The sequence below is a fragment of the Rhincodon typus genome, chromosome 33 (genome assembly GCF_021869965.1).
Source record: "Rhincodon typus isolate 14 chromosome 33, sRhiTyp1.1, whole genome shotgun sequence".
Taxonomy (NCBI): domain Eukaryota; kingdom Metazoa; phylum Chordata; class Chondrichthyes; order Orectolobiformes; family Rhincodontidae; genus Rhincodon; species Rhincodon typus.
Genome location: NC_063364.1, coordinates 542480 through 569362, shown reverse-complemented (window position 1 = coordinate 569362; position 26883 = coordinate 542480). Strand labels below are relative to the sequence as shown.

At 42.3% G+C, this 26883-nt stretch overlaps 1 protein-coding gene across 3 annotated transcripts in view; it reads left to right on the top strand.

Moving 5' to 3' along the window:
- The window catches only part of ankdd1a (ankyrin repeat and death domain containing 1A), a 187113-nt gene that overhangs the window by 85596 nt on the left and 74634 nt on the right, over positions 1-26883 (top strand). Inside the window, exons 10-11 of one of the 3 annotated variants that reach the window (XM_048615943.1) lie at positions 11453-11551; positions 23863-23961. The exons of 1 other annotated variant lie outside the window; for it this stretch is intronic. In XM_048615943.1, the coding sequence (XP_048471900.1) occupies positions 11453-11551; positions 23863-23961 (198 nt within the window). The remainder of the gene's footprint in view (positions 1-11452; positions 11552-23862; positions 23962-26883) is intronic. One more of the 3 variants, XM_048615944.1, reaches the window with a different exon arrangement.

The window sequence follows — 26883 nt, the reverse complement described above, 5'->3', positions numbered from 1 at the left end:
CCTACCACCCACATACACCTTTCAACAAATCTTGGTTCAATTCGGGGCCGTATTTAGGGCCTTTCTCAAATTAATCCTGTATAAATAATGTATTGTGAGACTGTTACTGAATATACAGCAAAGTAGGGCAATAATTTGAGGCATAAATCAGCCATTACTTAATGAATTGAGAAGGATGAGTAACTTTCTGCTGCTGTTATGTGATGTCCAAGTGCTGTGCTGATCCAGGTGCTGGGAATTAAATTAATGGTTGTTTCGATGATGCTGTTCACTACTGCAGAGAAGAAAGCAGAAAACAGTAGACAGGTTTGTTTCCCTGCAAACATCTGTCTTCTGTGTTAAATTTCTGACAGGTGGGAATGTATTGGAGATTGCAGTTCTTACCACTTCATCTCTGCTGACGAAAATTTGCACTTCCGTCCTCATAATATTAAATAAAAACCGAAAGAACTATGGATGCTGTAAATGAGAAACAAAAACAGAAGTTGCTGGAAAAGTTCAGCAGGTCTGGCAGCATCTGTGAAGAGAAATTGGAATTAACGTTTTGGTTTGGGTTCTGAGGAAGGGTCACCAGACCCAAAACGTTAACTCTGAATTCTCTTCACAGATGCTGCCAGGCCTGCTGAGCTTTTCCAGCAACTTCTATTTTTGTTGCTCATAATATTAAACTTCAGTACAAATGCAAAATGTTGTTTTTATAATGTAAACAAAAAAAATCTGAAATTTTATTTCAATTTCTACAAGAACCAACTAAAAAAACTGCCATGGGTAAGGGTGATTTATCATGAACGCCTTAGATTTTAGCTATTTTCTCTCTTCCTGAATTTAAGTCATGCCATTACTGTAAAACAGAATAATTTTCATTAGTGTCAGCATCAATTCAGAGTTGTACATATATAAAGTTTTTATACACCATGTCATCAAGTACTCCCACGACCTTAGACATTTGTCAAGCTCGTGTACTATAGCCAGAGGCAAAAAGCAGTAGAAAAATAGTAATATTTGATAATGAAAATACTGGTCATGCTGGAGCTCTATTTTGAAGTATACAAGTCAGACAAGTATGTATCTTTCGCTAGTCTCACTGTTGTCTCCTAGCATAAGAAGACATTGTTCTCAGTGGTAGGAGGGGCAGGAAAAAGAGGACAAAGATTTAAGGCATTTGATGAAAGAAGAAGAGGAAGAGATGAAGATGAACAGAATTATACAACAAATTGTTTGATCTGAAATGTGCTGCCTGAAAAGATGGTGGAAGCAGATTCAATAGTAACTTTCAAATGGATATAGAACATAGAACAATACAGCACAGTACAGGCCCTTCGTCCCACAATGTTGTGCTGAACTTTTACCCTAATCCTAAGGTCTATCTAACCTCCATCCCTACCTTATACTATCATCCATATGCCTATCTAATAGCCGCTTAAATGCCCCTAATGAGGCCGACTCCATTACCTTCTCCGGCAATGCATTCCATGCCCCTACCACTCTCTGAGTAAAGAACCTAACTCTCACTTCTCCCCTGTATCTACCTCCACTCACTTTAAAACTATGCCCCCTTGTAATAGCTACCTCCACCCCAGGAAAAAATCTCTGGCTGTCCACTCTATCTATACCTCTGATCATTTTGTACACCTCTATCAAGTCACCTCTCATCCTACGTCGTTCTAAAGAGAAAAGCCCTAGCTCTCCCAACCTTTCCTCATAAGACCTTCCCTCCATTCCAGGCAACATCCTGGTAAATCTCCTCTGCACCTTTTCCAACGCTTCCACATCTTTCCTGTAATGAGGTGACCAGAACTGGACACAATACTCCAGATGTGGCCAAACCAGGCTTTTGTATAGCTGGAGCATAACTTCACGGCTCTTGAACTCAATCCCTCTATTAATGAAAGCTAATACACCATACGCCTTCTTAACAACTCTATCCACCTGGGTGGCAGCTTTCAGAGAACTGTGGACATGAGCCCCAAGATCCCTCTTCTCCTCCACACTGCCAGGAATCTTTCCATTAACCCTGTATTCTGCTTTCAAGTTTGTCCTTCCAAAATGAATCACCTCACACTTTTCAGGGTTAAACTCCATCTGCCACTTCTCAGTCCAGCTCTGCATCTTAGCAATGTCCCTTTGTAACCTAGAACAGCCCTCTGCACTGTCCACAACGTGACCCACCTTCGTATCGTCCGTGAACTTGCTAATCCACCCTTCCACTCCTTCATCCAAATCATTTACAAAAATCACAAATAGAAGAGGACCCAGAACAGATCCTTGTGGTACACACTCGTAACTGAGCACCATGTTGAATATTTTCCGTCCACTACCCGACTTTGTCTTCTAAGGGTCAGCCAATTCTGAATCCAATCTGCCACGTTTCCCCCTATCCCATGCCTCCTTACCTTCTGCATGAGCCTACCATGGGGAACGTTATCAAACGCCTTACTTAAATTCATGTATACCACATCCACTGCTCTACCTTCATCCACGTGTTTGGTCACCTGTTCAAAGAATTCAGTAAGGCTTGTGAGGCATGATCTACCCCTCACAAATCCATGCTGACTATCACGAATCAAACTGTGCCTTTCCAAGTGATCATAAATCATATCTGTTCGAGCCCTTTCCAATAATTTGCCCACCACTGATGTAAGACTAACTGGCCTATAATTTCCGGGGTTATCCCTATTCCCTTTTTTGAACAAGGGAATGACGTTTGCCTTTCTCCAATCTTCCGGCACTATACCCGTGGACAGTGAGGACGAAAAGATCATTGCCAAAGGCCCTGTGATCTCTTCCCTCGCTTCCCGTAGAATCCTTGGATAAATCCCATCAGGCCCGGGGGACTTGTCTATCTTCAACTTCCTCAAAATTCCTAGCACATCTTCCTTACTAACATCGACCTTCTCTAGCCTACCAGCCTGTTTCACACTGTCCTCGTCTACAACTAGGTCCCTCTCAGTTGTGAATACCGAAGAAAAGTATTCATTAAGGACCTCCTATCTCTTTAGGCTCCGTGCACAAGTTCCCTTTACAATCCTTGATTGACCTTACCCTTTCTCTGGTCATTCTCTTCTTCGATATCAATAGTCATTTTGTTCAACTTGATTATTGCTGAAGCTTTTCATTTTGCAGTTATGAAAAGTTCTCAAGAAATACCAAAGTAACAGCATTTAAATTGAATGAGAGGAGAGATCTGATTGGTTCGCAAGTGGATTCCAATTCGTCAGGGCATTGTCCTGAGAAATGAGCCGGAGAATGGCTATCACTTATTTTGTTAAGTTGAAACAGGTGCAGCTGGTGTATATGTTTTTCTGTCTGTGAGGAGTAGGTCCCATGTATTAATATATGCAAAAGCGCCTCACTGTGAACCCAATTGACCATCTTAAATTCATTGTCAGTATAGAACAGCATAAGCTAACTGGGCTATTTTTGTCTCCGTCCCTTTTTGAATAAAGGTGGTACATTGGCAGTTTTCGAATCCCCTGGAATCTTTTCAGAATCTAAGAATTCTTGGATGTTTACCACTAGTATATCCATTATCTCTGTAACTGCTTCCTTTGAAGTCCTAAGATGCAGTCTATTAGATTACTTTCTGTGGGAATGCGTATTGTCTTTATTTCCTCCAGCTCCTTCCCACCAGTCCATTTATTATTCAGTATTTTTGGAAATCTATTAGTGTCTCCTACTGTGAAGACTGATGAAAAATACTTATTTATCTCCTCTGCCATTTCTTGGTTGTCCATTGTTATTTACCCAGTGTTGTTCTTTTAGGAGTCTATGTCCTTGATCTTCCTTTTCATTCATTTAATGAAGCTCTTACTATCCATTTTTTTAATACTTGCTAATCTACTTCATAGTTTATTTCCTAACTCTTTATTATCTTTTGCTCATCTTTTGCTCATCTTTTGTTGGCTTTAAAACTTTCCCAATCCTCTGGTTTACCACCAACCTTTGCCACATTATATATAGTGTTTTTTTGATTTGATACATACTTCCTTAATCACGGTCAGTTTATGCCCTTCTAGTGCCCTTGTAACTAATCAGAGGAGGCAGAGTTTTAGAGAGGGGAAATATAGGTTTACAAATTAAGAGAATATGGCAGCAGTACAGGGCAACTATTTTACTAATGATACCCAAAGTGGGACAGGAAGGGACAGAATGTACAAACATTTAGAAACAGCAGTAAACAGAGTCAAAAGGGAAATAAAAAGGTCAAAAAGTAAGGTTAATGTTCTTTATTTGAATGCAAAAAGTATTGAACAAAATCGATCAATTAACTGTTCAAATGCAAATTAATGGATATAATCCTTTATCTATTATGCAGACATGGCTACTAGGAGATCAAAGCTGGGAGCTAAATATTCACAGGTATGTGACTTTGCAAAAGGACAGGCAGAAAGGACAGGGTGTTGGGTTAGCATTGCTGGTACCAGACAGAATAAGCACAGTAGCAAGAAATGATCTTGAATTGGAAAACATAGAATCCACGTTGGTCGAAGTTAAGAGATAAAAAGGGAAAGAAGACACGGGTAGGAGTAGTCTTTGGGCCCCCTAACAGTAGCATATGGTGGCACAGAGAATAAATCAGAAGATAATGACGACATGTAACAAAGGCAGTACAGCGAACTTTGTTTTACTCGGAGCCTTATGAGCTGGCCCTCAAGATAAACTGGTAAAAATTATATATCTGAAATACTGCAAAGTTTAGTGTAGTATTCTGTCTATTATTATTTTAATTTATTTACTTTAATGTAAATATGCTTTTTGTTCAATTGAATGGCTACACAAAATATCAACAGTTCATTTGATTTCGAGGCAATTTCTCCTCAAATAACCAGCACATTTCTGGTTCCACAGGTGCTGGTTAATAAAAGGTTTGCTGTACATTAATCATGGGTAACTTTGACCTTCATGCAGATTGAGATAGACAGATTGGCTGAAGAAGAATTTATAGCATGCATTCAGGACAGTTTCAACATTTGGTGAGTCCAACCAGAGATCAGGCTAGTAGGAACTGCAGATGCTGGAGAATCTGAGATAACAAGGTGTAGAGCTGGATGAATGCAGCAGGCCAAGCAGCGTCAGAGGTGCAGGAAGGCTGACGTTTCGGGCCTAGATCCTTCTTCAGAAATTGATGAAACAAGTTCTGAAGGAGAGTCACTAGACCCGAAACATTAACTCTGGTTTGATGTTGCCAAACCTGCTGAGTATTTCTAGCAATTTCTGTCTTTGGGTCAGATACAACTATGCTAAGCGTATAAAAGGGTAATTACAAAGGAATGAAAGTAGAGTCAGCTGGAGTAGACTGGGAACGAGTTTAGCAGCAAAGACAGTTAAAGAACAATGACAGACTTTTAAGAAAATAGTTCATGTCTCACAACAAAGAGATATTCCAATGAGGAAGAAGGATTCACAGAAGGAGATAAGCCAACCATGAAGTCATGGATAGTATCAGATTGTAAGAAAAAACATACAAAGCAACAAGGGGAAGTGGTGGTCTAGTGGTATTATCGCTAGACTGTTAATCCAGAGACCCAGGTGATGTTCTGGGGACTCAGGTTTGAATCCCGCCATGGCAGAAAATGGAATTTGAATTGAAATCAATAAAAAATCTACAATTAAGACTCTCATGATGACCATGAATCCATTGTTGGAAAAACCCATCTGGTTCACTGATATCCTTTAGAGAACGAACAAAAACAAAGTTGCTGGAAAAGTCCAGTAGGTCTGGCAGCATCTGTGAAGGTAAAAACAGAGGTAATGTTCCGGGTCCGGTGACCCTTCCTCAGAACACAGCATCTGCAGTTCTTTAGGTTTTTATTTTCCTTTAGAGAAGGTCTACATGTAACTGCAGACCACATAGCAATGTGGTTCCATCTGGGCAATTAGAGAGAGAACCTGGCCAGTGATGCCCTCATCCTGTGAATGAATAAAACAAAAGGATGAGCGGTAAGCCAGAGGATTGGGCAATTTTTGCAAACCAAAAAAGGGAAGAAAATAAACTTGCAAGTAATATCAAGGCAAACAGCCAAATTCTTTAAATAGGAAAATTATAGGACCAGAGGAAGAGAGAAGCCAAAGTAAGCATAGCGCACTTAGAAAATGAAGCTGGAGAAATAACACTGGTGAAACAGGAAATGACTGAGGAATACTTTGCACCAGAGTTCACAGCAGAAGACAGTAATACTAAGATTACCAAAATTTCAATGAGCACAAGGAGGAGAGAAAAAGTACTACAGAAAGTAATGGAGCTAAAGACTGAACCGGATGGGATGCATCCTCTGATATTAAAGGAAACAGCCATAGAGATGGTGGATACATCTTCCTGGAATAGTTACATTTCTGGAAAAGACTCAGAGGGCTAGAAAACTGCCAGTGGACACCCATACTCAAAAAGGGAAGGAGACACAAAAAACAGGTAGCTATAGGCCAATTTGCTTAATATAGTTGATTGGGAAAATGTGAGAGTCTGTTGCAAAGAATGTAATAGCAGAGCATTTAGAAATACATAATATGATCAAGCAGAGTCAGCATAGCTTCATGAAGGCAAAATCATTCCTGACAAATTTATTAGAATTGTTTGAAGAGGTAACAAGTAGAGTAGATAAAGGGGAAGCTTTGGGTGTGTTAAATTTGGATTTTCAGAAGGTGTTAGGTTACTTCATAAGATATGCACTCATGGTGTTGGAGATGAATAGAGGACTGTCTAACTAATGGAAGACAGAGTAGGGATAAGGGTGGATTTACAGGCTGACAACCTGTGGAGTGGCACAGAAATCAGTGCTGAGGCTACAATTAGCTACAAATACCTTAATGATTGGATGACGGAACTGAATGTACTCTCACTGAGTTTGTGGATGACATAAAAATAGCTGGGAAGGCAAGTAGTGAGGATGACACAAATAGTCAATTTATTTCAAAGGGAATGAAATAGGGTGGTAAAGAAGGCGTTTGGCATGCTTGCTTTTATTGGTCAGGGAATTGAGTACAAGAGTCAGGATGTCATGTTGCATCTTTATAAGACTTTATTTAGGTTACACTTGTGTAAGTTGTGTTCAGTTCTGGTTGCCACATTACAGGCAGGATGTGGAGGCTTTGGAGAGGGTGCAGAAGAGGTTTGCCAGGATGCTGCCTGGATTACAGCTTATGAGCTATAAGGAGAGGCTAGAAAATCTCAGGCTGTTTTCTCTTGAGCGGTGGAGGCTGAGGGGAGACTTGATAGAAGTCTATAAAATTTTATAATGCATAGATAGGCTGGATGGTCAGAATCTCTTTCCCAGAGTTGAAATGTCTAATACTAGCGGGCATGCATTGAAGGTTGGGGGTTTGGAAGTTCAAAAGAGACGTGAGGGGCAAGTTTGGAGTCTGGAGTGTGATGCTAGAAGAGATAGTGGAGGCAGATACAATAGGGGCTTTTAAGGGACTTTTAGATAAGCACATGAATATGCAAGGAATGTAGTGATATGGACCAATGGCAAGCAGAAGGGATTATTTCATTTGGCATCATGTTTGGCACAACATTGTGGGCTGAAGGGCTCGTTCCTGTTCTGTGCTGTCCTATTTTCTGTGCTCTAAATATAAACGGAAGGGACATTTTGCTGAAACTATTCAAGTCATTAATTGGACTACAGCTGGAATACTGTGAACAGTTTTGGGCTCCATATCAAAGAATGAGAATGAAGAAGAATGAGAAGCGACCTGATTAACACATAGGGTATTGGAGTCATACAGCCTAGAAACATGCCCTTTGGCCCACCATGTCTATGTGAACCAAACTATACTAATCCCATTTATATGCACTTGGATCTGGTATTTTAAGTGCTTGTCCAGATGCTTCTTAAATGTTGCAAGAGTACTTGCCTCCACCACCATCTCAGGTAGCATGTTCCAGATTTTTACCACAATCTGGGTTAAAAATGTTTCCTCAGATCTCCTCTAAATGACTTACTCTTCAGCTTAAACATATGCCCACTGGTCTTAAATCCATCTACCATGGGAACAAGCTTCTCACAGTCTATCCTATCTATGCCTCTTATAATTTTGTATACTTCCATAAGATCTCCCCTTAGCCTCTTCTGCCCCAGGGAAACAAACCCAGCCTACCCAGTTTCTCCTCATAATTGAGATTTTCCATCCCAGATAACATCCTCATGAATCTCCTCTGTACCCTCTCCAGTGCAATTATGTCTTTCTGATTGTGTGGTAACCAGAACTGCACACAGTATGCCATCTGTGGCCTAATCAATGCTTTATAAACTTGCTTGCTCCTGGCTAATGAAGGCAGGCATATGCCTTCTTCACCATCCAATCTACCTGAATTGATACCTTTAGGGATCTATGGACTTGTACACCATGGTCACTTTGTTTCTCAATACTGTCTAGGAACCTACCATTCATTGTGCAAATCCTTCCCTTGCTCGACCTCCCAAAATGCATCATCCTTGCACTTACCAGGATAAAATTCCATCTGCTCAATTCACCAGCTGATCAGTATCAAACTGTAGCCTGAAACCACCCTCATCACAATCGACAACACCACCAATTTTTCTGCCATCTACAAACTTACTTTTTATGCCTTCCACATTTGCATTCAAGTCATTAATGTACATACCAAACAGCAATGTCCCAGCACCGATCTCCATTGCACACTCCGTCCTCTGATCACAGGCTTCCAGTCACACAAACAACCCTCCACCATCATCCTTTGCCTCCTATTTACAATCTAATTTTTGATCCAGTTTGCCAACTTTCCCTCGATCCCATGAGCTCTTACCTTTCAGACCAGCCTTCCATGTGGGAATTGTCAGAGGCCTCACATCAATTGCACTACCGTCATCAATATATTTAGTCACCTTATCAAAAAACTCAACTAAGTTAGTCCGACAGGATCTCCCTTCAACAAATGCTGACTGACCATGATTAATCGCTGCCTTTCCAAGTGTTGATTAATCCCATCCCTCAGAATTTTTGCTAATAATTTCCCTGCTACTGAAGTCAGACTAACTGGTCTGTAATTACCTGGATTCTCCTTGCTGCCCTTCTTGAACAAAGGAATCAGATCATTGATCCTCCTGTCATCTGGAGGATGTTGGCCATTTCACCTGCAGCCAACAAAGTATTAACTATCTCTGCCAAGGCCCCAGCAGTTTGTATCCCTTTGTATCCCAGGTTGCTATGAAAGACATCTCATCAGGCTCTGACGATTTATGCACTTTATGCCCACTACAACATATAATATCTCTTCCTTATTAATCTTAACTTGCTGTAGAACCTCACCATGCCAACTGAAATCTCCAGCTACAATACCTTTCTCCTTTGTCAATACATTTAAGAAATATTCATTTAAGACTTGATCCAGATCCTCTAGCTCCATATGCGAATTGCCTATTTGGTCCCTTTTAGGTTCCATTCTTTCCATGGTAATCCTCTTGCCCTTAATATATTTATAAAATTCCTTGGGGTTTTCCTTAATCCTATCTGCGAAAGATATTTTGTTGTCCCTCTTTATTATCTTAATTTCTTTTTTAAGCAACCTCTACATGCTCTAAGATAACAAGGTGTAGAGCTGGATGAACACAGCAGGCCAAGCAGCATCAGAGGAGCAGGAAAGCTGACGTTTCGGGCCTAGACCCTTTTTCCTGCTGTGTTCATCCAGCTCTACACCTTGTTATCTCAGATTCTCCAGCATCTGCAGTTCCTACTATCTCTACATGCTCTATATACCTTAAGGGCACCCCCTGTTTTTCAATGCTGTGGACCGAACATATGCTTCCTTTTTTTTTCTTTGTCAAACTCTCAATATTCCTTGACATCCAGGGTTCCCTGGACTTGTTGCCCTTGCCCTTCACTCTTAGAGGGACACTCTGAACTCTCACTATACTACTTTTAAAAGACTCCCACTTTCCAAATGTAGACTTTGCAACAAGTAGCTGCTACCAGCTTATGTTTGACAGATCCTGCCTGATGTACTGAAATTGGCTTTCCACCAATGTAGAGTGTTATGGTCACTGTACACAAATGTTCGCTCATTGACATTTCAACCACTCGACCAGCTTCTTTCCCTAGGATTAAGTCTAGCACTGCTGTATCTCTAGTAGGACAACCTACATACTGGCACAAAAAGCTCTCCTAGACACACTTAAAAAATTCCACCCCATCAAATCTTTTCATGCTTAGGGGATCCCAGTTAATGTAAACAAAGTTAAAATCCCCTACTACCTGTAGTATAACCCTATACCTCTATACCTCTCTGTGATTTGCCAACATATCAGCTCTTCTATCTCTCTTTCTGACTGTTGGGAGATCTGCAGCAAAATAATCGCCCTTTTTTATTTACAAGCACTACCCAGATGGCCTCATTTGATAAGCCTTCTAAGACATCTCTGTCAATATTGCAGTGACTGTGTCCTCTATGAATAATACATTGCTCCACCTCTCTTGCATCCCCCACGCCCCCATCTTGCCTGAAACTTCGATATCTTTGAATGTTGAACTGCCAAACGTGCCCTTCCTTTAACCCATCTCTCAGTGATTGCAATAATATCATATTGCCATGTGTTGATCAATGCCCTGAGTTATCTGTCTTATCAGTCAGATTGCTTGTGTTAAAATAGATATAATTGAGCTTTCTGGTCCTCCCATATGCTTTATCATGCTCATGTCTTCTCCTCTTGCTGGATTCCTAGGAGTTGACCGGCTAGATAGGGTAAGGATGTTTCCCCTTGTGGGAGAGTCTAGCAGCAGAGGGCATAATCTCAGAATAGGTGTTACACATTCAAGAAGGAGCTGAGGATGAATTTCTTCTCTCAGAGTAGTGAAACTGGGGAATTCTTTACCACAGAAGGCTGTTGAGGCAGGGCTGTCAAGTATATTCAAGGCTGCGATAGATTTTTAATCAGTAAGGGAATCAAGGACTATGGGGAAAAAGGCAAGGAATTGCATTTGGAGATTGCCAGATCACTATGGTCTCATTGAATGACTGAAGAGACTCAATGGGCTGAATAGCTTACTTCTGCTCATATGTCCTATGGTCTTATTGAGATCTTCCCTGGAGACTTCTTTCTCACTAAGGTATATCTTTACTGTCCTGAACAGCAAAATTAACTTGGTATCAGAGATTGTAGGAACTGCAGATGCTGGAGAATCTGAAATAACAAATAACTAGTGAAGGGTCTAGGCCCGAAACGTCAGCCTTCCTGCTCCTATGATGCTGCTTGGCCTGCTATGTTCATCCAGCTCTACACCTTGTTATTGCAAAATTAACTTGTTCTCTTTAAAATTTTGGTATTCTGGCAGTTCTGACCTGATGTTTGAAAGACGATAAGTTTCACCATGGTGCTTCTCTTTTACAGTAATGCTCAAGCTTTTGTTAATGTTTCAGTTGCAGTTCATGTCAAGTGAGGTCAGTGACTTTGCAAATGTTTGTCTAGACTGCCACTAGTGACCTGTCTGTCTTTTACAGCAAGGGGCCAGTGCAATACATCTTGCAGTGCTGCACAACCATGACTCCATTGTCAAGCTACTAATTGATGCAGAATGTGATCTGGATATTGCCGATCATGTAAGAATTTACCCTACAAGAATCCCTTGGATTATTAACTTGAGCTCTTATTATACTACTTGAATGCTTGTGTCAAGTTATTTTCTATTTTTAACAAACATCTGAGAGAAGATTTTAATATGATCTTGTAAATCATGTTTGTGATAACATCTGGTTTATTGTGGGGCATCTTGCAGTTCTGATATTTGATCAGAAATCCAAAATGATAGAGCATGGTGGGATCAGAATCTGTTATGAAATTGAAATCAACAAAGCTGGTAATAGGTGGGCTGGCATGAGAAACTGACCAGACGACCTGCTGGATTGTTGTTAAAAACCCAACCAATATCTATCAGACAGGAAATTGCCACACCAATCAAGTCCTTTCTACAGGAGAAACCAGTCCCAAGTTTCGTGGAAACTCTTAATGCCTTCAAGGGAATAAAGGAAGGGCATCAGTTACTGCTTGATCAGTGTCTCCTATATTCCAGAAGTATGTATATTATAGCAATAACATTTTCCTTCTTGTTTGCCAGTTTCAATAATTAGATGAGATTAATTTCAGCCTTTTACCTTCAGGACTGACAGGAATGGACAAAGTCAGCATGAATTTATGGAAGGGAAATGGATGTAACTAAAAATTGATAAGGAGGAACCAGTGGATGTGGTTTACTTGGACTTTCAGAAGGGTTTCAATAAGGTCTCACATAAGAGATTAGCATGTAAAATTAAAGCACTTAGGATTAGGGGATAACATAGAGAAGCATAGAATCATATAGTCTACATTAACAAAAAAACACTAATTCTAAATTTCCAGTAATCCCACTTTCCAGCACTTAGCACATAGTGTTGAATGTTATGATATTTCAACTGCTCATTTAGTGATGCAATTTTAAAGGTTTGAAGCTTCCTGCCTCATAGGCAGTGCATTCCAGGTTCACACCACCCAGTGAGTGAATAATGAGTGAATCTCTTCTAAACTGCCTGCCTTTCACCTTAAAATTAAGCCCCTTTGTTATTGACTCTTCAACTAAGGGGAACAGCTGTTTCTATCCACCCTGTCCATGTCTGTCATAATCTTGTACACCTCTATCAGGTCCCTCCTCAGTCTTTTCTGCTCCAAAGAAAACAACTTAAGCTTATCCAGACTCTCTCGATAGCTGAAGCACTCCATCCCAAGCATTAGCCTGTTGCATCTCCTCTGCACCTACTCCGGTGCAATCACATCCTTCCTATGGCGTGGTGACCAGAACTGCATTCATACTCCAGCTGTGGCTTAACCAATTTCTGTAGAATTTCTACATAACATCCCTGCTCTTTTTTCATAGAATCCCTACACTGTGGTAACAGGCCATTCAGCCCAACAGGTCCACACTGACTCTCCGAAGAGCATCCCACCCAGACCCCATCCTGCTACCCTATCCCTGTAACTCTACATTTCCCATGGCTAATCCAGCTAGACAGTGTATTCCTGAACACTGTGGGCAATTTAGCATGGCCAGTCCATCTAACTTGCACATCTTTGGACTTATAATCTTTGCTTTGACTGATAAAGACAAGTGTCCCATATGCTTAACTACCATATTAACCTGCCCATCATGTTCAGGCATTGGTGGACAAGCACCCCCTCTTCTCTGAGCTTCCTACTATCTTTCCATTCATTATCTTGTTACTTCTTCCAAAATACATTGCCTCACACTTAACAGGTTAAATTCTGTTTACCACTGATATGCCTATCTAACCAATCTGTTTATGTCTTCCTGTAATCTAAGACCTTCTTCCTCATTGTCAAGCACCTAGCCAATCTTCGTGTTATTCACAAACTTACTTTTATCATACCCTCCACGTGTTCAACAACATATAATTTAAATGTATCACTATCAGTCAGGGGTCCAGACAAAAACAGAAATTGCTGGAAAGACTCAGCAGGTCTGGCAGCATCTGAGGAAAGAAAGAGGTAACATTTCGGGCCCAGTGACCCTAATTAAGAACTGATTGTTGCAAAGAAAAGATTGGTGTACAAGCTGAAAATGGGGTGGGTGGGATGAGTAAATGATAGGTGGAGATGGAGCTCAAAGAGAGAGAAAAGCCGTTGGGTTATGCAAAACGAATGGGTAATGGTCAGTCATGGAGAATCAATAGCTGCTAATGGGGACCATTAGTAGCTGTCAATGGGTTGGTTGTGGTAGTAGCCATGTGATGACAAGGCCTGGTGTATGGGGGTTGGAGTAAGTACATGGAAGAAGGTGCTCAGTCCTTAAAATTATTGAAGTCGATATTGAGTACTGAAGGTGGAAAGTGAGATGCTGTTCTTCCAGCTTATGCTGAGCTTCACTGGAGCATTGCAGCAAGCCCGAGACAGGGATGTTGATCCTGTTGGTGTGTGTTTGGCCCTACAGCAGTGCGTTGATGTGGCAGGCAGCTGGAACCTCAGGATCATTTTTTGCAGACAGAAAGTAGGTTTTCTGCAAAAGAGTTGTCCAGTCTACGTTTCGTCTCCCCGATGTAGAGGAGACCACATAGTGAGCAACAAATACAGTAGACTGAGTGAAGTGTAGGTAAATCACTGCTCCATCTGGACGGTGCGTCTGGGGCCTTGGATAGTGAGGAGGGAGGAAGTAAATGGGCAGGTATTACACCTTATGCAATTGCATGGGAAAGTGCCATGTATGTATGTGGGGAAGCATTGGGAGTGGAGGAGGAGCGAACCAAGGTGTCCTAGAGGGAACAGTCCCTGCAGAAGGCTGACAAGAGAGGGGAGGGAAATATGTGTCTGGTGATGGCATCCTGTTGGAGGTGGTGAAAATAGCCACCTGAGCTGAATGCTGATCCCTGTGGTATGCTACTGGACACCAGCAGCCGATCAAACAAACAGTCTTCTACCACCACCCTCTGTTTCCTCCCATTCAGCCAATTTTCTATCCAACTTTTTTTTTTAATTCACTCGTAGAATGTGCACATCTCTGGTTGTCCGTTATGTTATTGTCTGTATCTAGTGGCCCTTGAGAAGGTGGTGGTGAGCTGCCACCTTGAACTGCTGCAGTGCACATGCTGTAAGTTAACTCACAAAGCCCATAGGGAAGGAACTCCAGGATGTTGACCTAGCAACAGTGAAGGAACGGCGGTACATTTCCAAGTCAGTATTGTGAGTGGCTTGGAGGGGAACTTGCAAGTGGTGGTGTTCCCATTTATCTGCTGGCCTTGTCCTTCTAGATGGAAGTGATTGTGGGTTTGGAACGTGCTGTCTAAGGATCTTTGGTGAATTTCTGCAGTGCATCTTGTAGAGAGTACACACTGACGCTCCTGAGCATCGGTGATGGAGGAAGTGGATGCTTGTGGATGTAGTGCCAATCAATCAGGCTGCTTTGTCCTGGAGGAATACAGCAGGTCTGGCAGCATCAGAGGAGCAGGAAAGGAAATAAGCAGAGTGGGGTGGGGCTGGGCAGCCCCAAACACTGTCCCCCACATTTGTTTTCCAGCTCCCTTTGCCCTCCCCAGTCTTAATGAATGGTGGAAACCTGAAACATCGACTTTCCAGCTCCTCTGATGCTGCCTGACCTGCTGTGTTCCTCCAGCTCCACGCTGTATTGACTTTGACTGCAGCATCTGCAGTTCTTGCTATCACCAGACTGCTTTGTCCTGATAGGTGTCCAGGTTTTTGAGTGTTGTTGGAGCTGCACCCATCCAGGCAAAGGGGGAGTATTCCATCACACTCCTGACTTGGACCCTGTCGATGGTGGACAAGCTATTGGAAGTTAGCAGGTGAGTTATCCCTAGCCTCTGACCTGCTCTTGTAGCCACTGTGTTTATGTGATGTATCCAGTTGAGTTTCTGGTCAATGGTAACCTCAGAGATATTGATAGTGGGGAATTTAGTGATGGTAACGTTATTGAATTTTAAGTGGGTGATGGGGGATGATTAGGTTATCTGTTATTGAAGATATTCATTGCCTGGCATTAGTGTGGTGCGAATGTTACTTGTACTTGTCAGTCCAAGCCTGGAGGATTAAGTTGCAAGGGGTGCAGTATCAAGGGCATTTCAAGGAACAGAATAGAAGGAGGCTGAAAGAGTTTAGCGTGGTGTAGTGGAGAAAGAGGAAAGAGAATACTTTAAATTGCAAAATACTTGAAATCACTGAGGTAATGGATTCCTTGTCACTGAATGTGGAACTCCAGCACAAGGAAAAATACACTAGATGTGATTGTCATGAACACTGTCAATTGTTAAATTTAAATCTGATATTGAGATCTGAGTACAATAAAACGGGGGATAGAAGCTATCTGGTTAAATATTCCAGTTGTGTTGGTTGTGTCTAAGGTGATGCCTTTTTTTGTGTAAAGGTTTTGTGTGTCAGTTATTTTCAAAATAACCTTTGTTGCTTAGGAGTGGCATTATGGTTAGCAATAGTTAGCCTCACAGCGCTAGGGACCCAGGTTCAATTCTAGCCTCAGGTGACTGTCTGTATGGAGTTTGCACATTCTCCCTGTGGCTGCATGGGTTTCCTCCACGTGCTCTGGTTTCCTCCCAAAGTCCAGAGATGGTGCAGGTTAGGTGGATTGGCCGTGCTAAATTGCCCATAGTGTCCACTGATGTATAGGTTAGGTGGGTTAGCCACAGGAAATGCAGAGTTACAGGGATAGGGTAGATCATAGAATCCCTACAGTGTGGATACAGGCCCTTCGGCCCAACAAGTCCACACTGACCCTCAGAGCACCCACCCAGACCTATCCCCCTATAACCCACCTAATCTACCCTTCCCGGAACACTACGGGCAATTTAGCATGGCCAGTCCACCTCGCCTGCACATCTTTGGACTGTCGGATGAAACTGGAGCACCCGGAGGAAACCCACGCAAACATGGGGAGAATGTGCAAACTCCATACAAACAGTCGCCCGAGGGTGGAATTGAACCCAGGTCCCTGGCACTGTGAGGCAGCAGTGCTAACCACTGAGCCACCGTGTCACCCCAAAGCTGGGGTGAATCTGCGTGTGATGCTCTTCGGAGAGTTGGTGTGGACTTGTTGGGCTGAATGGTCTGTTTCCACACTGTAGGGATTCTGTGTTTAACTTATGGCCGTTGTCTAATGCCATTTTTATATGCTGTGGTGTCTAGGAAATTAGTTCTTTACTTTGATTTATGGGTTTAAATTTAATGGAAGGTTGATAATTATGGATATTGATGAATTCTTTTAATTTTGCTTCTGTGCAAGGCCAAATACCCCCATGTCAACATCAACTCAAGAGGATGTGTCCCTGGATCCCTGAACAAATTACACAGTGAGAATGAAAAGTGAACTTCTGAAAATCAAAACTTAGTCCTTGATAAAATCTGAAGAATGTCCTAACTAGGGATGGGCCTATTTTGAGTCTTGTTTGTATGCTCCTTTGCCTATATGTGCTGTAAACATAATTTGAACCTCCTTCACGTTATTTGACGACCATAGTATAACCTAAACCCGATATACCATCCTCTACTGGTCCTTGATTCTAACCAAATAGATTCTGTCTTACAACCATCTAGCTCATCATCTCATTCTTCCGTTACAACAGTAACTTCTCCAATTCTGCTCCTTCCCTTCTTTATGTTTTTTCCTACTCTTCCTAAATATGTTGTAGCTAGGAATGTTAGGTGCTCTTCCCTCCTCTTCTCTGAGCCTGGTCTGGCTTTATTTCATATGGCTACTTATGATTGCAGCTCACTAAGATTACTTATCATTCCATGCATTTAAATAATGTAATCTAAACTTATCCTAGTCAATCTCTGCTTGAACACTTCTATTTAAAACAAATGCTCTTCACTCTGTTTCTGTCCCAATCCTTCTCTATTTTCTATCTCCTTTCTAATAGTTGATATCAGTACTCTTCTCCTACAAAATTAGTCCAACCCATACCTGCTATGCATGATAAATTCCTTGTGGGGATATTGATGTCATCGTCTTTTAGGTGTGAATTCCACCTCCCACGAATAAACATGAAAATGCCGTGTACCTGGAAATTCCAGGATTATTGAAAATGCCCATAGTTATTTCACCTTGGTGCCTTAAATGAAGTATGGTTTAGCAGTTGCTCTGGATTAAAAATGAACCCATGACCCGAGGCTGCAAGGTCAGCATGTTGCTACTGTTTGCATCAGTAAGTTTCGTCACACATTGCTTATGCAAGTTCACTCTAGAAGAATTTCTACAGTTAGAAAATTTGACAGTAGTAAACAAGTACTATTCATGTGTGGTGGAGTGAGTTCCACATTTATTCACGAGGGAAGGTTTATAGATGAATATAACCTAATTTAACTGAGCGTATGGAAGATCGAAACTGTTTTGATTTGATTTCAGAGAGGGGTGGTCCTTCAGAAGAAAGCAATAACAGCATCCGATGGAAAGTCAGGCCTTTATCAAAACCATTGTGATGCATCTCAGTGGTACTTTATAGCCCCATCACGGCTGTCCTGTAAGTTGTACCTTTAACACATTCCTCCTCAGGCCTGAATATAAATCACTGATGCGCCACACAACAGTGTTGAGAAATTAAGCACACTAGCTGGGTAGCGGCGACAGATGTGGGGGCATCCTAAGATGGCAGCCCTCTTTGTTAAACCAAAACAAAATTCAGCAGAGATTAAAAATAAGTAATGACATATAATATATACTAGCAAGTATAATTTCAAATATGACTTCACAGGTTATCCTTTTCAACCTCTTCCCTTTGCAAATCCGATCAAGACGTGCTGACTTTACTTTTTTTTAAGAATCCCTACGGTGCGGAAACAGGCCCTGCGGCCCAACAAGTCCACACCGACTGTCAGAGCATCCCATCCAGACTCATTGCCCTATAACCCACCTAATCTACACATCCCTGAACACTATGGGCAATTTAGCATGGCCAATCCACCTAAGCGTGCACATCTTTGGACTGTGGGAGGAAACCGGAGCACCCAGAGGAAACCCATGCAGACACGGGGAGAATGTGCAAACTCCACACAGACAGTCGCCCGAGGGTGGATTCAAACCTGGGTCCCTGGTGCTGTGAGGCAGCAGTGCTAACCACTGAGCCACTGTGCTGCCCCACGTGTTTGTCCGTAACGGGCACAGACATGACGGATAGAGATCGGGGTCAGCATACTGCCAACTGAGGTTGGATTACTTTGTTTACTACTGCAAAAACTGGAGGCATGAGACAAAGTGCTAGTGAGGCATCACATGCTCAGGAACAGGACTGGTGGTGATTAGGACTTTAGCTATACGGTATATTGAGGATGATATGTTGAGTATGACTCTCTCAGGCTTTTGTTTGACTGTGGGATAATTCTCCAAATCTTGGACACAAGTCTCTAGATTTCAGTGAAGTGGACTTTGCAATGTAGAACAGTACAGTACAAGAACACGCCCTTCGACCAATGATGTTGTGCCAAACATGACGTCAAGTTAAACTAATCCCTTCTGCCCTCCCGTGGTTCATATCCCTTCATTCCTTGGTTATTCATGTGCTTATCTTAAGTGCCTGTACCATGTCTGCCTCCACCACTATCCCTAACAGCACGATCCAGGCACCACTCTGTGTAAAAAACTTGCCCCTCACATCACCTTTGAACAATCCCCCCCTTACCTTAAATACATGCTCTCTAGTAATAGACATTTCAACTCTGAAAAATGAAGCTCACTGTCAACCCTATTTATGCCTCCCATAATTTTATAAACTTCTATCAGGTCTCCTCTCAGCCTCCACCACTCCAGAGAAAACAACCCTAGTTTGTCCAGCCTCTCCTTATAATTCATGCTCTCTGATTCAAGCAGCATCCTGGTAAACCTCTTCTGCACCCTGTACACCTTCCTGTAATGTGGCGACCAGAATTGAATGCAACACTCTTAAGTGCAGCCTAACCAAACTTTTATAAAGCTGCAATATGACATCCTCAATGCCCCGACCAATAAAGGAAAGCATGCCATACGCCTTCTTTATCACCCTATTTACTTGTGTGGCCACTTTCAGGGAGCTATGAACTAGGAGCCCAAATTCCCTCTGCACATCAATGCTGTTCAGGGTCCTGTCATTAACTGTATACTCCCTTAACGTTTGATCACCCAAAGTGCAACATCTCATACTTGCCCGGATTAAGCTCCCATCTGCCATTTCTCCACTCATATCTGTGACTGATTTATATCCCGCAGAGGGGAAACCAGGATGGTGTGTTTCTTCCCATGTGCCAGGGTCCAGGATGTCTCGGAGCAGCTGCAGAACGTTCTTAATGGGGAAGGTGAGCAGCCAGAAGTCATTGTGCACATTGGCACAAATACATAGGTAGAAATAGGGATGAGATCCTGCAGAGTGAATATAGAGAGCTAGGAAAAAAGTTAAAAATTAGGACCTTGATGGTGGTAATCTCCAGATTACTTCCAATACCACATCCTAGTGACAGTAAGAACAGGAGGATATGGCATGTGAATGCGTGGCTAAAGAATTGGTGCAGGGGGCAAGGTTTCAGATTCCTGGATCATCAGGATCTTTTCTGGAGCAGAGGTGACCTGTTCAAGAGGGACGGGTGCATCTGAACTGGAGGGGGCCCAATATCCTGACAGGCAGATTTGCTAGTGCTGTAAAGGAAGGTTTAAACTAGATTGGCGGGGTGGGGGTGGGATTCTCAACAGCAGAGACGCAAGTGCGAGGCTGGAAGGAGATAGAATAATTGGAAATAGCAAGTTGAAGAGACAGGTCAGGCTGGAATAGGACAGGGAGCAATGAATGCCTGTTGGATTAAATTACATCTATTTCAATGCAAGAGGGCTGACAGGCGAGGCCGATGAACTCGGGGCATGGATAGGTCGTGGGACTGAGATATTATAGCCACTACAGAAACATGGCTAAGGGAGGGACAGGACTGGCAGAATGTGCCAGGATACAGGTACTTTAGGCAAGACAGAGGTGGAAGAAAAAGGGGAGGGGGAGTCACATTTTTGATTAAGGGAAGTAACACAGCAGTAGTCAGAGATTAAATAAATGAGGGATCATCTAGTGAGGCTTTGTGGGTGGAGCTAAGAAATAAGAAGGGTCTGGTGACGTTATCGGGGTTGTATTATAGGCCCCTAAATAGTCAACTGGAATTAGAGGAACAAATATGCAGGGAGATTGCGGAGACTTGCAGGGGAAATAGGGTTGTCATAGTGGGGGATTTTAATTTTCCTAACATAGACTGGGACTGCCATAGTGTTAAGGGCTGAGATGGGGTGGAATTTTTTAAATGTGTTCAAAAGTTTTCCTCCAGCAGTATATAGAGGGTCCTACTTGGGAAGGGGCAAAACTCAACCTACTCTTGGGAAATAGGCAGGACAGGTGACTGAGGTGACAGTGGGGGAGCACTTTGGGACCAGTTACCATAGTTTTATTAATTTTAAAATAGTTATGGAGAAGGACAAAGCTGGTCCACAGGTTCAAGTTCTAAACTGGGGCAAGGCTAATTTTGATGGAATTAGACAGGAGCTTGCAGGGGTTGATTGGAGTAGTTTGTTTGCAGGCAAAAGGACCTCTAGCAAGTGGGAGGCCTTTAAAAGTGTGATAGCTAGAGTTCAAGGTCTATATGTACCTGTGAGAGTGAAGGGCAAGGTTGGCAGGAGTAAGGGACCCTGGATGACGAGACATTGAGGCTTTGACCAGAAAAGAAGAGGAAGTATGGCTCAGGTACAGGCAGCTGGGATCAAGGGAATCCCTGGACATATATAGGGGATACAGGAGTTTACTGAAGAAGGAAATCAGGAGGGTGAAAAGGGGGCATGAGAGAGCTTTGGCTGAGAAGATTAGGGTGAATCCAAAGAGATTTGTTAAGTTATATTAAAGGAAAAAGAACAAGTAGAGAGAGAATAGAACCCCTCAAGGACCAAAGTGGACACATATGTGTAGAACTACAGGAAATGTGTGAGGTCCTCAATGAATATTACTCCTCTGTGTTTACCGTGAAGAAAGACATGAAGACTTGGAAACTTGGGGAAATTAATGGTGATATCTCGGGGACGGTCCATATCACAGCAGAGGAGGTGTTGGAAGTATTAGAATGTATGAAGGTGAATAACTATCTTGACTAGAGAAGAAATTGCAGGGCCCTGGCTGATATATTTGCATCATTGTTAGCCATGGTTGAGGTCTCGGAAGAGTGGAGGGTAGTGAATGTTGTGCTCTTATTCAAGAGGGGCTGCACAGAAAAACCTGGGAATTATAGACCAGTAAGCTTAACATCTGTGATAGATAAGTAACTCGAGAAGATTCTGAGGGATAAGATATACATGCATTTAGAAAGACAGGGTTTGATTAGGAGTAGTCAGCATGGCTTCATGCATGGGAGATCATGCCTCACACATTTGTTAGAGTTCTTTGATGAAGTGACCAGGAAGGTTGATGAGGGTAGAGTAGTAGACATAGTCTGCATGGATTTCACTAAGGCCTTTGATAAGGTTCCACATGGGAAGCTGCTCTGGAAGATTAAATCGCGTGGAATCCAGGGAGAGCTGGCAAATTGTATACACAATTGGCTTGGTGGTAGGAAGCAGAGAGTAATAGTGGAAGGATGCTTGTTGGACTAGAGGCCTGTGATTAGTGGTGTGCCTCAGGGGTCAGTGCTGGGCCCATTGCTGCTCATTATCTATGTCGATGATTTGGACGAGAATGTACAAGGCATGATTAATAAGTTTGCGGATGACACTAAAATAGGTGGTATCGTGGACAGTGAGGAAGGTTATCAGAAATTGCAGCCGGATCTTGATCAGCTGGGGAACTGGGCCGAGAAATGGCAAATGGAGTTTAATATAGATAAGGGTGAGGTGTTGCATTTTGGAAAGTCAAATCAAGGTAGGAATTTCATGGTGAATGGTAGGGCCTTAAGGAGTGTACTGAAACAGAGGGACCTTGGAGTTCAGGTGCACGATTCTCTGAAAGTGGAGTCTTAAGTAGACAGGGCAGTGAAGAAGGCTTTTGGCACACTGGCCTTCATCAGTCAGAGCACTGAGCACAGAAGTTGGGAAGTTATGTTGCAGTTGTACAGAACTTTGGTGAGGCTGCACTTGGAGTATTGCATCCAGTTTTGGTCACCTTGCTAGAGGAAGGATGTTATTAAACTGGAAAGAGTGCAGAAGAAATTTACAGGGATGTTGCCAGGATCAAGGGACTGAGTTACAGCAAGAGTTTGGACAAGCTAGGACTTTTTTCTTTACAGCGTAGGAGACTGAGGGGGGATCTTATAGAATTGTATAAGATCATGAGAGGCATGGACAGGGTGAATGCACTGAATCTTTTTCCCAGAGTTGGGGAATCGAGGAGTAGAAGGCATTCATTTAAGGTAAGAGGGGAAAGAATATATGGGAACCTGAGGGGCAACTTTTTTTACACAGAGGGTGATGCACATATGGAATGAGCTGCTAGTGGAAGCGGTTGAGGGGGGTACATTAACAATACTTAAAAGGCATTTGCACAAATACATGGACAGGAAATGTTTGGAAGGATATGGGTCAAGTCCAGGGAAATGGAGTTTGCGTGGATGGAAATTTTGGTCAGCATGGTCCCGTTTAGGCTGAAGGGCCTGTCTCAATGCGGTAGGACTCTATGACTCTTAAGTTAGAAAGATGTGACATGCCCTGCACAAAGCCATGCCGACTGTTCTTAATTAGGCCATGCTTTTCTAAATGGGTACAAATCCTATTCCTAAGAATTCTGTCCAACAGTTTCCCAACTACCAATGTGAGAGTCACTAGTGTACAATTTCCTGGATTATCCCAATTTCTCTTCTTGAACAGAGGATGTGTTTTAGTTGTGTTTTTATTGTTTCTGGTGCCTTGTTCGACGTTGGGTGCTTGTTCCAATTTTATTCTCACTTGACTTTTCTTGCTAGGCCATTTCAGAGTCAACCACATTGCTGTGGATCTGAAGTCGCGCATAGGGCAGACCAGGTAAGGAAGGTCATTTGTGAATCAGATGGGTTTTTGCAACAATCTGGTTGTTTCATGGTCAGTATTAATGAGATGAACAGTTTTTGTTTCTGATTAATTAATTCCCCAATTGCTATGCTGAGATTTGAACTTCCACTGGAGGATTAGACCTGGGCTTCCAGACCAACCTCTCGCCTGACATTATCCTATGCAGCATCCCCATTTTTGATACCTTGCTAGAAATTCCCATTCAACGATTCTAGTTAGTGTCTTCTTCCATGCCCATGGTTTAAAGAAGAGTGGTGGTTGCATTATCTGTGAGGAATACTCTGCATGGGACAAGTATTGCAGCTATGGTTTCCACAACATTTTGTGAAAGGATGGTTTGTAATGATTTGTATTAACAAATTGCAAATGGTTTTCCCACAGAGACAGCAAACAGCACTTCACATCGCAGCAGAGAATGGCAGGCACGTGATTGCTGACATGATCCTTATAGCAGGTGTAAATTTAAAACTAGTTGATAAGGTGACTTCATGTTTTATTTTCCTCCGGTGTTGTCAGTCTTTGCTCATCCTTGATTTTTATTTAATGTCTGCAGTTTTACAGAAATACATTCACTGTAGATTTTCTGAATGCACTTAGGACTGTGCAGACAATACAATTTCATTTTCAATTAATTCATAGGATGTGGATATCACTGCATAGGGCAGCATTTATTGTCCATCACTAATTACTCAGAGTTCAGTTAGGAGTCAACCACATTGCTGTGGATCTGGAGTCACATGTAGCCAAACCAGGTAAGGAAAGCAATTACCTTCCCTAAAGGATAATAGTGAACAATTGACAATTGGTACCAGGTTCATAGTCATCGTTAGACTCTTACTTCCAGATGCCTTAACTATCATATTAACCTGTCCCTTCATGTACTTCCATCATCTGCCAAGGTGGGATTTGAGCTAGGTCTCCAGAAAATTACTTGACTCTCTGGATTAACAGTCTAGCGATAATACCACTAGGCCATTACCTCCTCAGACATGGGCCAAGACTTATCCAATTGTTTGGCAGCATCTGTGAGGTCTGAGGAAGGGTCACCAGACCTGAAACGTTAACTCTGTTTTTTTCCTTCACAGATGCTGCCAGACCTGCTGAGCTTTTCCAGCAACTTTGTTCCTGATTTACAGCATCCGCAGTTCTTTCGGTTTTTACTTATCCAATTGTGGTGTTTCTCTCCCCTCACCCAAAGAATTGGTAGGGAATTCATCCTGGCCAATAATGGCTGCCCTGAAGCCATTTAGTGACTAAATTGGCTAGAAACTGACTCTGCTTCCCCACTGCCTGCCTTCCAGTCCTGACCTAGGAACATGTTTTATACAATCACACCTATGTTCTGATCATAGTTGCAGAATAGTAATTGGGAGATACACACTCAATAAAGCTACATATAGGATGTAACTTTGGCTTGAGTTGACAGACCGCGTTGGTCTCTTAGTGATTGACAACTGACAATCAACCATTGTTTATTGTTGCAAAAATCCATCTGCCTCACTAATGCTCTGTAGGGAAGGAAAATTGATTTTATTTTTATCTTGTCTAGCCTAAATTGTCCTCCAGACACACAGCAATGTGGTTAACTCTTAAATTTCCTTTGAAGTGACACAGTGAGCCACTTAGTTGTACCAAACCGCTACAAGAGAAATAAAACTGAATGGACCATCCCAGTTAAGCTTAGGCACTGGAAAATGACAAGCACAAACTAGACTCTTCCAGGTTCTCCTTACTAGCATATGGAGCTTGTGCCAAAATTAGACCTGTCTAAACATTCAACGGATTGACAAAGTTGAACTCTCTGAATCGCACTTTACATACAATCATCATTACTTTCTCCGTTTTGTCTCATTGGGCAGACTCAACCAGAGTTGGCATCTCATTGGGATATAGTTCTGAAGGAGTTGTCATGGGGCCTATTGACATTGAGTCCTCACAGGCAAGTCTTAAGGCATTACATATTACATCAGACATTGGAAAGGAAATCATCTGCTGATTATCACCTTACCGCCTCCCCCCCACGCCCTGCTGATGAATCAGTACTTCTCCATGTTGAACAACGCTAGAAAGAAGCACTTAGGTTGGCAAGGGGAACTTCAGTCAGGTTATCATGGTCATGCCACTACTGCATGAGTTGCCTACACCTAAAAAACATAACTGAACAAAGCTGCTAGACTGGGTCTGTTACACATGGTGAGGGAACTAACAAGGAAAAACCTAATAGACCTTACCAATATACTTGTTGCAGATGTACCTGTATATGACAACATTAATAGGATTCAAAGAGATCTACAGCACAGAAAAAGGCCCTTCAGTTCACCATGTCAGCACCAGTCAAAAACAATCACAACTAACTATTCTAATCCTATTTTTCAACTCTTGGCCCATAACCTTGTATGTCTTGGCATCGCAAGTGCATATCCAAATACTTCTTAAATGTTATGAAGGTTATTGCCTTTACCATCTTTAAAGGCAGTAAGTTCCAGACTCCCACCACCTATGGGTGAAAAGGCTTTTGCTCACATCTCCCCCAAACCAGCTACGCCTTACCTTAAATCTATGCCTCCAGTCATTGATCCGTACATCAAGAAGAACAATTTATGCCTGTCCAACTTAACTATGTCCCTCATAATTTTATACATCTTAATCCTATCCTCTGTCAATTTCCTCTGCTCTAAGGAAAGTAATCTCAAGTCCATCCAATCTCTGTTCGTAACTCAAACACTGCCGCCCAGGCAACATCACAGTAAATCTCCTCTGCACCCTCTCCGATGCTATCATATCCGTCCTTGAATCTGGATTCAAGAACTGCACACAACACTTTAACTGTGGCCAAACCAACATCAAATACAGTTCTAGCATAACCTCCCTGGTATTAAACTCCATGCCTCGACTAATAACGGCAAGTATACCATATGCCTTCTTAACTACTTTATCCACTGGTCCTGATACCTTAAAGGGACCGGTGTTTATGCACAATAAGGTGTCTCTGATCCTCAGTGCTTTCCAGAGTTCTGTGTTTCATTTTGCCTTTGACTTGTTTGTCCTGCCTGAGTTCATCACCTCACTCTTATCCAGGTGGATTCCATTTGCAACTGATCAACACTTCTGATCAGCCCATCTATGTTCTCTTATAGTCTACGGTGTCCTCCTCAGTATTTACCATAACACCAATTTTTTGTATTGTCTGACAACTATTATTGATCAACCCTCTTGCATTTAAATGTAAAGGATCTATATAAATCATGAACAGCAAGTGTTCCAACACAGATCCCTGTAGGACTCCAATGGACACAGACTTCAAGTCAGAAGAACATCCCTCAACCATCATCCTCTGCTTCATGCCACTTGGCCAGTTCTGGATTCAAATTGCTAAATTTCCTTGGAATTCATGGGCTCTTA